At 47.7% G+C, this 12,699-nt stretch overlaps 1 protein-coding gene across 7 annotated transcripts; it reads left to right on the top strand.

The window, feature by feature from the left end:
- The first annotated feature begins 48 nt into the window (after positions 1–48).
- Positions 49–12,334, top strand: LOC104147769 (rho guanine nucleotide exchange factor 39). 7 transcript variants are annotated; one of them, XM_068928928.1, is made up of 12 exons: positions 134–280; positions 1,651–1,775; positions 3,950–4,004; positions 4,110–4,294; positions 4,862–4,956; positions 5,382–5,502; positions 6,420–6,538; positions 8,808–8,878; positions 9,470–9,598; positions 10,551–10,780; positions 11,736–11,824; positions 12,016–12,334. In XM_068928928.1, the coding sequence occupies exons 4-12, from the start codon at positions 4,148–4,150 to the stop codon at positions 12,029–12,031; spliced, it is 1,017 nt and encodes a 338-aa protein (XP_068785029.1). In that variant the 5' UTR covers positions 134–280; positions 1,651–1,775; positions 3,950–4,004; positions 4,110–4,147; the 3' UTR covers positions 12,032–12,334. The 7 variants fall into 7 exon arrangements, with proteins under 7 accessions (XP_068785022.1, XP_068785023.1, XP_068785025.1 ...); XM_068928926.1 differs by having other exon boundaries at positions 134–284; XM_068928921.1 differs by lacking the exon at positions 1,651–1,775 and having other exon boundaries at positions 49–140.
- Positions 12,335–12,699: the final 365 nt, after the last annotated feature.

Here is a 12,699-nt window from a genome sequence, read left to right as displayed (position 1 = left end):
CCGGCCCCGGCCCCGGCCCGCCGCCCCCGCCCCGCCTCGCCTCGCGGCAGCCCCGCCCCGGGCCCGCCCAACCGCCGGGGCGGAGCCGCCGTTTGAACGCGGGGCGGCGGCAGCCGGCTCGGGCCGCGGCGCTGGCGCAGGTAACGGACGGCGGCGGCCGCCGCCTCCTCCCCCCCGCCCCGCGCGGGGCCTTGGGGCCGGGGCGCCGGCCGAGGGCCGCTGTGGGGCGGCAGTTGTTGTGGGGCGGCAGGCCAGGCTGTGGGATGGTGGGCGCTGTTGAGTAGGTGGGGCGTGGGGCCGGCGGGTGCTGTGGGTCTGGTAGGGTGGGCTGTGTGTGGGTCTGGTAGGGTGGGCTGTGTGTGGGTCTGGTAGGGGGGGCTGTGTGTGGGTCTGGTGGGGGCTGTGGGTCTGGTAGGGTGGGCTGTGTGTGGGTCTGGTGGGTGCTGTGGGTCTGGTAGGGTGGGCTGTGTGTGGGTCTGGTGGGTGCTGTGGGTCTGGTGGGTGCTGTGGGGCAGTGGTGGCTGTGGGTCTGGTGGTTGCTGTGGGTCTGGTAGGGTGGGCTGTGTGTGGGTCTGGTGGGTGCTGTGGGGCAGTGGTAGGGTGGGCTGTGGGTCTGGTGGGTGCTGTGGGGCAGTGGTGGCTGTGGGTCTGGTGGGTGCTGTGGGTCTAGTGGGCACTGTGGGTCAGTGGTGGCTGTGGGTCTGGTGGGTGCTGTGGGGCAGCGGTTGCTGTGGGTCTGGTAGGGTGGGCTGTGTGTGGGTCTGGTGGGGGCTGTGGGTCTGGTAGGGTGGGCTGTGGGTCTGGTGGGTGCTGTGGGGCAGTGGTGGCTGTGGGTCTGGTGGGTGCTGTGGGTCTAGTGGGCACTGTGGGTCAGTGGTGGCTGTGGGTCTAGTGGGCACTGTGGGGCAGTGGTGGCTGTGGGTCTGGTAGGGTGGGCTGTGGGTCTGGTGGGTGCTGTGGGTCAGCAGGTAGCTGTGGGTCTGGTGGGTGGGCTGTGGAGCTGGTGGGTGCTGTGGGGCAGTGGTTGTTGTGGGTCTGGTAGGGTGGGCTGGTGGGTGCTGTGGGTCCACAGGTAGCTGTGGGTCTGGTAGGCTCAGCCATGGGTCTGGTGGGCACTGTGGGACAGCGGTTGCTGTAGGTCTGGTAGGCTGGGCTGTGGGTCTGGTGGGCATTCTGGGTCTGATAGGCTGGGCCCTGGCTCTGGTGGGTGCTATGGGGCAGTGGTTGCTGTGGCTCTGGTAGGGTGGGCTTTGAGTCTGGTGGGTGCTGTGGGGCAGCAGGCCGCTCCTCACCCCTGGGAGGAGAGACAGCTGCAGTGGGGTGTGAGCCCCTCAGGCCCTCCCCAGAGGGTGCCCCGGAGCTGGAGGGAACTGGGTGGTGTTGCTGAGACCTCGGGGTCTGGGGCGCCTGGCTGTGCCCTGGCCTCCTGCGGGCCCAGCCCCAGGTGTGCTGCCCGCCCTGGGCACCCCAGCCCAGCGCCAAGCCGCTCGGAGGACTTTGAGCAGGGTCTGCGGAGCAACTGTTAGTTAGCCCGCAACAGCTAGCGGCAATCCGTTGACTAAAAGATTGCCACGTCCGGACGGTGAAAGGAAGGCGTCAGTTTTTAATAAGCAGAAGGAGGTGGTAGATAACAGTAACGCTGCACTGCAGAGGTCAGATCTGTCTTGGGTTGCTGATCCTTAAATGGCGGTTGGAGCAGAAAGTCACGATGATGCAAGCTGCCAGGGCTGGAGAAGCACGAGGCTATGCGCTTGCTTTCTTACAGCTCTTCCACGGTTGGCTGATATTTTTTAAAATTGTTCTCATGGGGGATGATAAATGACAGAAGGGAGAAGGTGACTGCTAAACAGTCAAAACTTGTGAAAACAGGGAACTGGAGGAGGGCACGGAGCAAGGCACCCTCAGGAACACGTGCTTTCCCTGGAGGGTGTCTGGTGTAGGTGTGTGACAGGGTCAAATGGGCTCAAGCTTCTCATCCTGGTGCTGTGAAGGCCTGGCTTGGCAGGACCGGGAAGAGGTTGACATTGACAATGAGGTCCTGTGACTTAATAGAACCTCAGCTGGGGACAGTCCCAATAAGAGGACCGCTGTAAGAGGTTCTGAAGAGCAGCTGCAGCCTGGCACACTTAGTGCATGTGTGCACTATGATCTCCCGCTCGCTGCAGGGGCCCAAATCAAAGGACACTGTGAGCCAAATCAGGAACGTGCCCTCTGCTCTGCAGAGAAGTCACCAACCTGTGTGCCCAGCGGACCACAGCATTAGTCCTAATTGCAAGCTGGTCTTCCAGGACTCTTCAACCTGGTGGTAAAACATCCACTGGTTTCTGTCTGGTTGGGATGGAACAGTAAGGAAACGGAGCATGTGGACTGCAAGCATGTGGAAATGTCACTGTCCTTGGAGACAGGATACGGTGCTAAGGATATGACCCTTAGATCTGGCTCACTAGGCTGTTAAGACTTCAGAGAAATATCAAAGGTGTCTGGGTTAACCTTATATCAAAGGTTATAAAGGGAGATTTTTGGAGACTATTAAAAATATTAAGGAGAAATCCTGGAAATGTCGCAAGGAGTATTTCTAAGAGATCACAAGGTAGTTAGCAGTACAGAAAGTATAATCACAATTTCTATTCTGTACCTGGGAAGAAGCCCAAAGAGTTATATCTTGGCATACTGGGAACATTTGCACTGCTTTATACAAAAGAGATATGGTCTGGCCTGGTGGGTGTGGCTTGTTTGTTTGTTTGCTTGGGGTTTTTGTTTGTTTTTAGCAAAATGGGCTGCAAAAGGTACATGGTTCACAATCATGACATCAGCTTCTCCCGGTTAAAGATGCTCTATGAATGATCATTTCAGTCTGTTATTTGTGAGTACTCTGCAACCTCACGCTGTTGCTGAGCTCTTGCTCAGTATTGCCTGTGTTTCTGCCTCTCTGGCTAAGGGAGATGTCAGGTCTGCCCTATTACAATGGCAAACACCTGGCCTCAGCTAGATTGTGGCCATTTCTTGAATGGCTACGGGAATAAACCTCTGGAGAAACTATTGCTGCTGTAAAGTACTGCCTGTGTCCCTTCAGCTATCCGGACTTTTACTAGCACATCAGATGACTCTCTGCATATATTTTCTGGGAAATTTTGGTTTCAAATATTGGCCTTTATCTTTGAGGTGCTACATGAATATAAGCCATGTATCTGAAACGTCTCTAGAATGAAGACTGTATTTGAGAAATTCCCTTCTCTAAGAAAACACATCTTCCTATATTAGTATAGCCCATCCCTACGGGAGCCAAAACCTTTGTGTGTGGTATTTCAAGACAGTGAGGCAAACTTTCACAGAAATTGTAGGCAGATTGTGTCTTACCTCATGCTGTGCCAAGCGTGCAGCAGGCTGTTCCACCTTTTGATTAAAAGACAGAGCAGTATTTAATGCTCTGGTAACACATGCCGCTTCCAGTAACAAAGTAGTTACTGTTTTTTCTGCATATAACAACACCATGACCACCTTGTTATACCAGCAGAGAAGCCAGTTAATAAGGGTAGCGTGACTCATAGCAGTTGCTCAGTCTTTCTCATCTGAGACCACAGACTACCGTTAGAAAATAATCATGCAAATCACTGACTTCTCAGAGAACCTCTGGGGAAAGTGAGCAAGAGCTCGCTCTTTCTCTCTCGTGCTCGCTCGCTCTCTCTCTCACCCTCTCTCCCTCCCCCAAGGCAAATCCTATGACTGGTTTCTACTTCTGAAAGGCCTACCAGCAGCACCTCTTCCACCGACTAACTTCCTTGACTTTACTGAGAATGTTACATGAAGAATCTGACACAGCACGGGAAGCAGTAGCTTGTGGGCTAGAAAAATTGAATGCCTGAGATTTGCTCACAGACCTATCATAATGTACTATTTCTCTTGCTCTCACAGTCTGATCTTTCTAATGCTGTTCCTCTGGTTGATGCAGGGCTCCTGTGTCTACAGACAGGAATGCACAAGGAAGCTGTTAATAAGAGTTACTGGTAACTGACTTCCTTTCTTCTGTAGCGTATGGTTTGTAGCTCAGAATCCTACCCTACAGCCTTGGTTGTGCATTTGTCAAGAGTCTGTCTCTCTTGGCTCTTCAGGATAAGATCCTTCTCTGTATCCCAGCCCCAAGTCTACCATGAGTGACTTGCCCCTGCCGTTTACGGCTGGAGTAAATACTATTGAAGAGCAGAGGGCTCGCTGGGAGAGAAAGCGCAGCCGGACAGCTAAGGAGCTACTGGAAACTGAACACACATATCTTGGGCAGCTGGATCTGGTGGTCACAGTGAGTATTCTGTCCCCGTCTGATATGTGGGTGCCTTCAGGCAGCATGTTTTCAGGACTCTCGTACATCTCTACAGCATGGGACAAATCCCAACTGTTCATATTGTTGGTGCCGAAAGGTAGTTTTCGCCTCCTCTGATTACATCTGATGGCTTGTGGTTTTCGCCCCTTGGCTTTCATCCACACCCAGTTGTAAGTCTTAAAGCTGTGCTTGTATGGGGAGCGTGGCTCAAGATGTTTGAGATCTATGAAACAGAGGGGCACAGAAGAGACAAAGATAGATAATGAACAATGTGGTTAAAAACAGATGCGTCGAGGAATACGGAAATAGACTCAGTCAATGCTGTAGTGCATGTGTGTCTATAAAGTTACGGTAACATTACCAAGAAGGCTTGCATCTGATGATTTTTTTGGGTAGGCTTTCCTAATGCTTGATATCCTTTTGAGCTCAAGAGCATGCAGGCTGCAACTTCTGCTGCTGCATGCTAAGAATAACCTCAGAGTGACGTGTGTGTGTGTGTGTGTGTGTTTTTTTAACCATTTGACACGCTCTCTCTTTCCTACTTAGTACTTCGTGACAATTTTAAAGGCTAAAGGGACACTAAAACCTGCTGTACTGGAAACCATATTTGGACCCCTAGAATCCATATATTTGGCCAGCCAGTAAGTGAACAGTCCGATATAGTCCCTTCAGTTATATGGGGAGGATTCTCTACTGACGATGAAACAGGATTTCAGGAAGTAAAACCTAACATCTTGTGAAACAGGCCTTCACTTCTAGCATTACTAGCTTTGGTGGCGCTTGGAGATGTACCCAGGAAACTGCCGATATGTATCCACACATCGGGATGCCCAGTTGCTGTCTGGATAGTGGTCTTTAAACTCAGTAAGCCTGTTCTGCAGTAATCTTTACAAAGGGGTGCTTTCTGTAGCTTGCACTGTGACCATTACGTACGTGCTCTGGATGGAAACTGGAAGTGAGGTGGTGACTGACAAGCGAAAGTCAAGATAGGAGCAAAGTAGAGGGAGCTGACAAAATGCTACAAGTGATGTATCGCTCCATACTTATCTTTCCTCCTTGCGCGCAGGGTTCTGTCATTTCACCTGGAGAGGGGGAATTTGGGACTAGGACTGGAAAACTTATGTCAGAAATTGGAGCTTTATGGCCACTATTCTGAGAATTTGGAGCAGGCAAATAAAACCTTGAAGGTAATTATTTCCTGTGCCCTTCCTATTCTCTCCTCCTTTTCTTTCTCCATTTTTCAAAACAGCCACATTCTTCCCTTTCTCTTACTTCTGCTTCTAGAGTGATCACTTTTCTTCTTTCTGTGCTGCTGCTATTTTCCCAGTCTCCGTCGTGACAGCACGATGAAAGCATCTCTACTTATTTAAAGCTTCAAACTTTTGTTGTTTCAGGCGCGATCTTCTTTTTGTGCGGAGCAGAGCTTTTCCAAACAGTTCCAGTGGAATTTCCTTTGTCCTTCCCCATTTTTTTTCTTTTCTATTGTAGAAGAAAAGATTTTCCTCCCCACCCCCCTGCCCAGCTTTTTTATTTTTCCTTCCCATCTCCCTCCTTGGATATAGTCAGCCTTCCAAGAGATTTCAGAACGATATTTTTATCCTGAAATCCTGAAAGCTTTACCTGGAATTCATACCACCTGACTACCAGTTCTCGTCAGAGCTTGTTCTCAGCTGTAGGAGGTATTCTAAGATGTTTCTGCTCTGCTTGTATGCATATGCATGCCCTTTTGATGCCCCAAGGGAAAAATAAGATGATTTGGATACCTGCCTTGAAGCAATGAAAACACAGGGTGGCATTGCTTTGTGTTGAGATGAGTGATAAAAGCCGCTGCTAGACTCCTTGTTTTTTATTTGTTTGAGCTACCCTTCCTTTTTTCTTTGCTTCTATGTGCCATGTAAACTGCTGAGCATGAACAGGGGATGTCACTACCATTACTTGCTGGAAAATGGTGGTTAGGAGAAAGGGATGAGTTTGTCCATGGCCAAAAAAGAAGTTTCTGATGCTTGTGTTTAGAACAGGAATTCTATTTTCTAAGCTCTGGCACAGACCATTAGAGTGCATGTTTTTTCTGCAGTCTCAAGGGTATGTGTTCTGTCGCATACAGGAGCAGTTGAAGAAGAATAAGTCATTTCGACGTTTTAAAAAACTCCAGGAGTCTCGACCTCAGTTTCAAGGGAGGAAGCTAGAAGACCTGCTTCCTTTGCCCCTACAGAGATTGAATCAGTAAGTATGCAGTTCAGACTAGCACCGTGGGGAGTCAGAGAAGGCAAAAGGAACATAGCATAGCAGTAGTGTCTCCATTGCTATTGGAGGTAGAGTTCCTTAGTATGTCTGCACATTGGAGCGCACAGACTGCAGTGAAACAGGCCTGTAGATGTGCCTATAAAGTGGAATCGGTATGGGAGATGATGCAGAGAGGTGGCTATGCTTAGCCCTGGCTCCTAAGTCCTTCATTTAGCTCTGAGGTAGAATTGGAGTGGAAGCTTTCTGTCATCTTAGTAAGTGACTGAAGCTGGGCCCTGGACAAGAGCAAGCTGTCCGAAGTGCTGTAGAAATGGGGCTGTCTGATGGAGATGGTCTCTCTGCTTTTGTGCAGGTTGCTGACCTAGAATATTGTGGCTCTCCCTTCTGGTAGATAACTGCTCTTGGAAAGAAGTGAGATTAATGAAGTCGGGGGAGCTTTTCTTCTATCTCTGGTTATCAGGACCATATGCTTTCCTCTTATTTGGTGCCTGTTAGTTTTCTGAGTCTGGACACATCCAGTCTGGATTGTTGCATTCCCCCTTTGAGGCATCCTTTGACGAGCAGGACAAAAGGGTGCTGCACGCACTCAATAGCTGTCCTTTCTTGGGAGAGGTACCTTGGTAATACAGGGCACAGTTAGGTTGCTGGAACTGCAATTGCTGCTGTTGTAGGTCAAGGAGCTGCTCTTTAACCATAGTCTTATCAGTGCTAAAGCAAATTTGAGAGCATAAGGACAGTCTATTTTCCTTGAAGATAATTGGGGGTGAGTATACCACAGTCTTTCAGTCAGCTCTATTTAATGTCGTAACCTGCTTGTCCGATACAGGTGTAAGATGTCTGGGTTTTTGTCTTTTTTTTTTCCCCTCCTGTAATTTCTTGGCACATTCATTTAACTTCATAAAACAGCAAGATATTTGCTGCTGTCCTATTCTCTGGAGCAATGGCTGCTTTTTAATACGAGGTCTATCTTTCTATTAATTCTCTCTTTCATGTTTATGTTTCTTCAAAATCTTGGCTATGTATTCTGCATGTTGCATGACTTTTGCCTTTTCGTGAATCTGTTCAATGTGATATTTCTTCTGTCATTTCAGGCTGTGAAAATAGTTTGATTTTATTGTGAGAAAGAATTTGTGGAGACCCTTTCTAGTAAATAATGGGGGGGGGGGGGGAAAGGCAGGTCCTACTTATAGCAATGTCTTTATTTTCTTGTGTGGGCAGGGAACATATGGTATGAATGCTTCCACTGAGAAATAAAACCCAATAGTTCAGAGTTTTGTCTGTTATTGAAGGCTTTTTTATGTGAATGTTGAAGTCAGAGTCTTGTGAACTTAAGCAACATATGGGTGTTTTTTATCAGCGCCCCAGGCTTCCAAGTGGGTAAATTTCATTGTTAAATATGAAGATAAAAGGAATATGTTCAAAGAATTGTGATGTAGAGCTGCTTGGTTAGACTTGGAGGAGTGTGTGTGTGTGTGCACACATGCATGCATGGAGTGTGTACGTGTCCTCGTGGAGTCTTTCTTCAGTCTGAGTCTCAAAATAAGTTTTTCCTAAGCTCCTGATTCCCCTCCTTTGGGAGGACAGTAAGATGCTCTGTGGGAACGAGGGGACCAGTCAGACTTGATAATGTGAATAAAACTGTGTGACCCTCACTATTGTCGATGGGTGCCAGGACGATTGCTGGACACTGACTATGATTCTTGGACTTGGTGATAATCTGTCTGGAAACTTCTTGGTTTTTATTTCTAGATGCATGTTGGTGTTCCCTTGGTTCTGGCTTGTATCTGGCAATGGGGATGCAGCAAAGGGCCTCAAAAATGATCTATAAGGATTATATATTAAGTGTACTACATGTCTAGAGAATGACAGAAGCGGTCAGCTATCCAGGTGGCCCAAGATGGAGGAATGTGGGAGGACAGGCTTTTGATCAGAGGTGGTAGGCTGGAGACAGCCTTTAGATGGCAGAGTTCTCCCATGAAAAAGAACTGCTTTTTAGGCTGTGATGCTGGATGTCACAGAGGGGAGAAAACAATGCTATAGATTTATGGCAAAGCGGGGGCAGCTTACTAGATACCTTGGGGATAACAGGGCTGAAGTAGGGGGTGGGTTGGCCCTTCAGCTTCAGATTGTGTAGTTCGGATTTTTTCTCCCAGTGGAGAAGAAAGCACGGGTTATCATCCCTCACTAATAGGAGAGGCTGCTGCTCCTGGTATCTCTTTATGAAATGAAACTACTCCTTCTATCTTAGGTACAAACACTTCCTCAGAGACTTGCTGGAGAACACCAGCCCAGACAACGCGGAGTACCAGAAACTTGCAAGTACGATTCCCCCTTATAAATGCTGACACTTAGGTCAGTGTTAACCTCCTTGCTAATCCTCATCTTCCATCTACTTCCTACAGGAAAAAATATCCTCTTCTGTCTGAGGTTCTAGGGCATTACTGTTTCCCATCACCATCTTGATCCCAAGATATCCTGTGCGGCAGGTACAGGGAATAGCAATAGAGAGCAATGGACTCGGGGAAGGGCCTAGAGGTTATGTCAGAGAAGCGAAAGCTGTTGGTCACATACTTCAATTTTCTAGGAAAATTGAGGTCCTTTATCACCTACCAGAGGTCAACGCCACATGTAATGGGGCATTTTTCCTTTATTTTTGCCTTCAAATTCAGGAGATTATTCCTCTGTCTAGTATTTCATTGGCAAATGTATGTCTCCCAGAACCACGGAAGTGTTGGTTGAAAGGGGCCTCTGGAGGTCCAAACTCCCGCTGAAATTAATGAGCAACTTCCTTACTGACACTCAGCTTAAAATGTTTGTTTCTTAATTTCACCTTGTCTTTTCACGGCGAGATAGATCAGGAGTAGCACATACTCACTTGTGTAACCTCAGAATATGCTGCTATAATTTCAGAGACTGTGAAATATGTTTCTGAGGTATCTCGATGGGTCCAAGACATCATTCGTAATAGAGAGAACTCACTACAGCTACTTCGGGTTCAGAAACTGCTCAAAGGACAGAAGACCAAGGTGTTGGCTCCAGGTGGGTCTTAATGACAGCTCTGCTTTTCCTCTGCCAAACTGAGAAAACTGGAAGAAGGCTTGCTTCCTATTAACCAGTGTTCCCCTCTCAGCCCAAATTCCACAGATAGGTGGTGAAGGAATGTACCTAGTAAGTAATTTGGGCACTTTATTACTTTTTCATTTAAAAAAAAAAAAAAAAGTCTTTTGGTAAGGATAAGCAGCAGCTTAATTGCCTGACATTCAGGTGGGAGGAGCTGATGATAGGTAGTCAAAAAGTTAGTCACAGAGAGTCCAAGGAGGTCAGAAGAAAGAGCGTTGGGTGAGAATGAGAGAAAGGAAGGCTTGAAATAATTTTTGAAGAATGCGAGTAGCAGTGTTCTCCCTTCTCCATGCAGAAACCATTGACTTGGAGTGTCAAGGGCTTGGTGACTGTTGTGTTATTGTAAGCTACAAGCTGCATGGAGTTCTGGCCACACCCTATACATGATAAGAATCTTTTATCTGCATGGTTAAACAGTGCCAGAAGTCAGAGTATTTGCCTTGACAGCTGAGATGTATAAGGTCAGTCACTGGCATGCAAGTTCATCTACCTGGATAACAGGTTTCTCTTGTGTAACTGTGTGCTGTCCATGCCAAGAGCACCCTCCAAGCTACACAGGTGACGTTGTGAGAAATGCCTCCAGTCTGGATACTTGTGAAACGGTCACTTGGGGTTTCGCCCATGGCTTCACAAAACATTGCTATTGCAGAAGTCATCTAGAAACAGTGCTGTGTTTGGAGAAGAGCGTTGAAGTCGCTGTGTGTAAGGGTCTCCAAGACACATCTCCACTTATCTGTGAATGTGGTGTGGTTATTGCTTCATACATGTGGATTATTGGGTGAAGGTAGAAAAAAGGTTCCTGTGACAGCATTATGCCCTTTTTTGGCCAATGATTATCTGACAACTGTCTTTATTTCCCTTGCATGTTCAGGGCGCTGGTATATCCGGGAAGGCTGGCTTTTGGTGGTGCCTTCCAAGGGAGAAGAACTGAAGCGCAGGATGTTCTTCCTTTTTTCTGATATCTTTATTGCAACAAAGCTGTGCCATCCATTGCACCTTCTGAACTCAAACAAATTCAGGTGCCGGGCTGTCTACCCACTTCAGCAGTGCACCGTGGATAAAGTGTTTGGCCACACGCAGAGCCAGGGAGGGCTTCTCAGTGTAAGTCTTCCTTCTTCTGCCTTGCAGAAGCATCAGCGAGGGTCAGACTTGCAAACCAAGTCTCCAGCTGTCTCAGCAGTGGCAGGACTGAGATGACAAAAGGGGTGTCTGCTAAATACAAAGAACTAGTATGAGTTGAGGCGATTCTTATCTTTTTGGGTGATGTAGGTTGCCCTTTTTTCCCCTCAGTGTAGGCCCTTCTAAGCACTCTGGAGTACAGGCTGCTGCTTGTTTCACTTAGCTCAGCCAAAGGGGGTCTGCAGAGACTCTTGACAGTGGCCTCATCAGAGCACGTTTTGGGAATTGCCCCCGCAGTTGCCTGACAAGTAAGAAGCAGCATTATAGTGACGGTGGATTGAGCTTGCAGGCTATCCTGGAAAACACAGGATGCGGAAAGATGTTGGCCATATCACAATGGATATTGCTCATGCATCCAACTCTGTACGCATTGCAGAATCTTTAACTGGGACTAATGCCATAGCTGCGGGATTCAAGTTCAGTTTTTCCCAGTTCGCAGCACCTGGAAAGCTGCGTGTTGGCTCACTCTTTGTAAGCCGTGGAAAGGAAGAATCTTTGGACAAACTGTGAATTTGTGGGTAGTGTTTGCAAAGAACTCTCAGGAGCAGCTTGCAATAAGGGAGAAAACTGGACAAATGGCACTAAGGACTGGCATTGCCCACTTCCAAGCATCCTATTAAATATGCAAGTCTAAGGGAGCTGTCATCTGTAGCTGGAAGGACTGGAGTGAGACAAGTTTGCCATTGGCTCTGTACTGTCCAGCCTCCAGCTTCCCCTAGTACCCACGCTCATTTTTTTTTCTAGGGGGGAAGGAAATAGTGGAACTCTGCATGCAGGGCTGAGTCAGTAGTGCAGTGGTGATGTCTCTCCCTGTATCAGAGTTGCTGCCCTGACAAGGCACGCTACAGAAGGGCACCAGATTCTGCTTCTCTTTCAGCTTTCCTTTCCACACAAGACGCTGTTGTTGATGTCCAGTGACCAACAAGATATTAACGACTGGTATCAGAGTCTCACAGCTGCAATCAGGTGAGCCATCCTCCTCTCTTATGAGGGAATGGGGCCCAACACAAAAGTGACTGTATGACTGTATGGACCTATACAACTGCATCTATGCTATGGCTAGAAGGCTGATAGGGGAGACCTGGCTGACAGCTAGGATGCAAGGGAATAAGCTTCATGTATTAACTGTGAACTTTCCCTTTGTTTTTCCTCTACAGGCAGCTGAAAGCCTGACTCATCTGAGTACAAGACAATCCGGCAGGACAACCTCCCCTCTTGGTAGAAGTGTAGGACAATTGCATTCACAAGGACTACACACAGTGAGATTAGGACACAGCTGTCCTAATCTCAGTACAGGAGGTATTGCAAAAAAGCATATGCACGTTAAGAATATGTATATAAAGAATTTGTATCAGGACTTCTCCCATAGCTTCTGCTTCTAGCTTTTTTTATACTTTTTCTCAAGTTCTTAAGGACAACCAGAAGAGGCCCTAGTTTGCTTTCTCTCATTAAACTTTTTATCCAATTGTCTTTCTAAATGGGGGTTTTCACACTTCCATGTCTACACGCACTTGTAGCGTAGACGCACTACCCTCTCTGGCTCTTCATCCTTAGATCAAAATGGATGTCTTGGATAACAGCAACATAGGCATAACACAGCATTTTCAGCTAGTGCTACAGGGCCATGCTACTTACTCCCTTGACTGTTTGTTTTTTCTTTTTAATCATTCATAGCCTTCAGTTTTATATCAAAACACTTTGTCACTCATGGTCCGTCTTCCTCTAAGAAAGTGGCAGTCAACAGATGAAGGGAAACCAGTTCAGTGCTTGAGGAAGTGACAGGTAAGATCATCTTAATCCCACAGAAAAGGGGATTTGCTGAACTGTCTTAAATAAGTTGA

Source organism: Struthio camelus, chromosome Z (genome assembly GCF_040807025.1).
Source record: "Struthio camelus isolate bStrCam1 chromosome Z, bStrCam1.hap1, whole genome shotgun sequence".
NCBI classification, from domain to species: Eukaryota; Metazoa; Chordata; class Aves; order Struthioniformes; family Struthionidae; genus Struthio; species Struthio camelus.
Note: the sequence above shows the minus strand (reverse complement) of the source record. Positions and strands in the feature narration are given on the sequence as shown.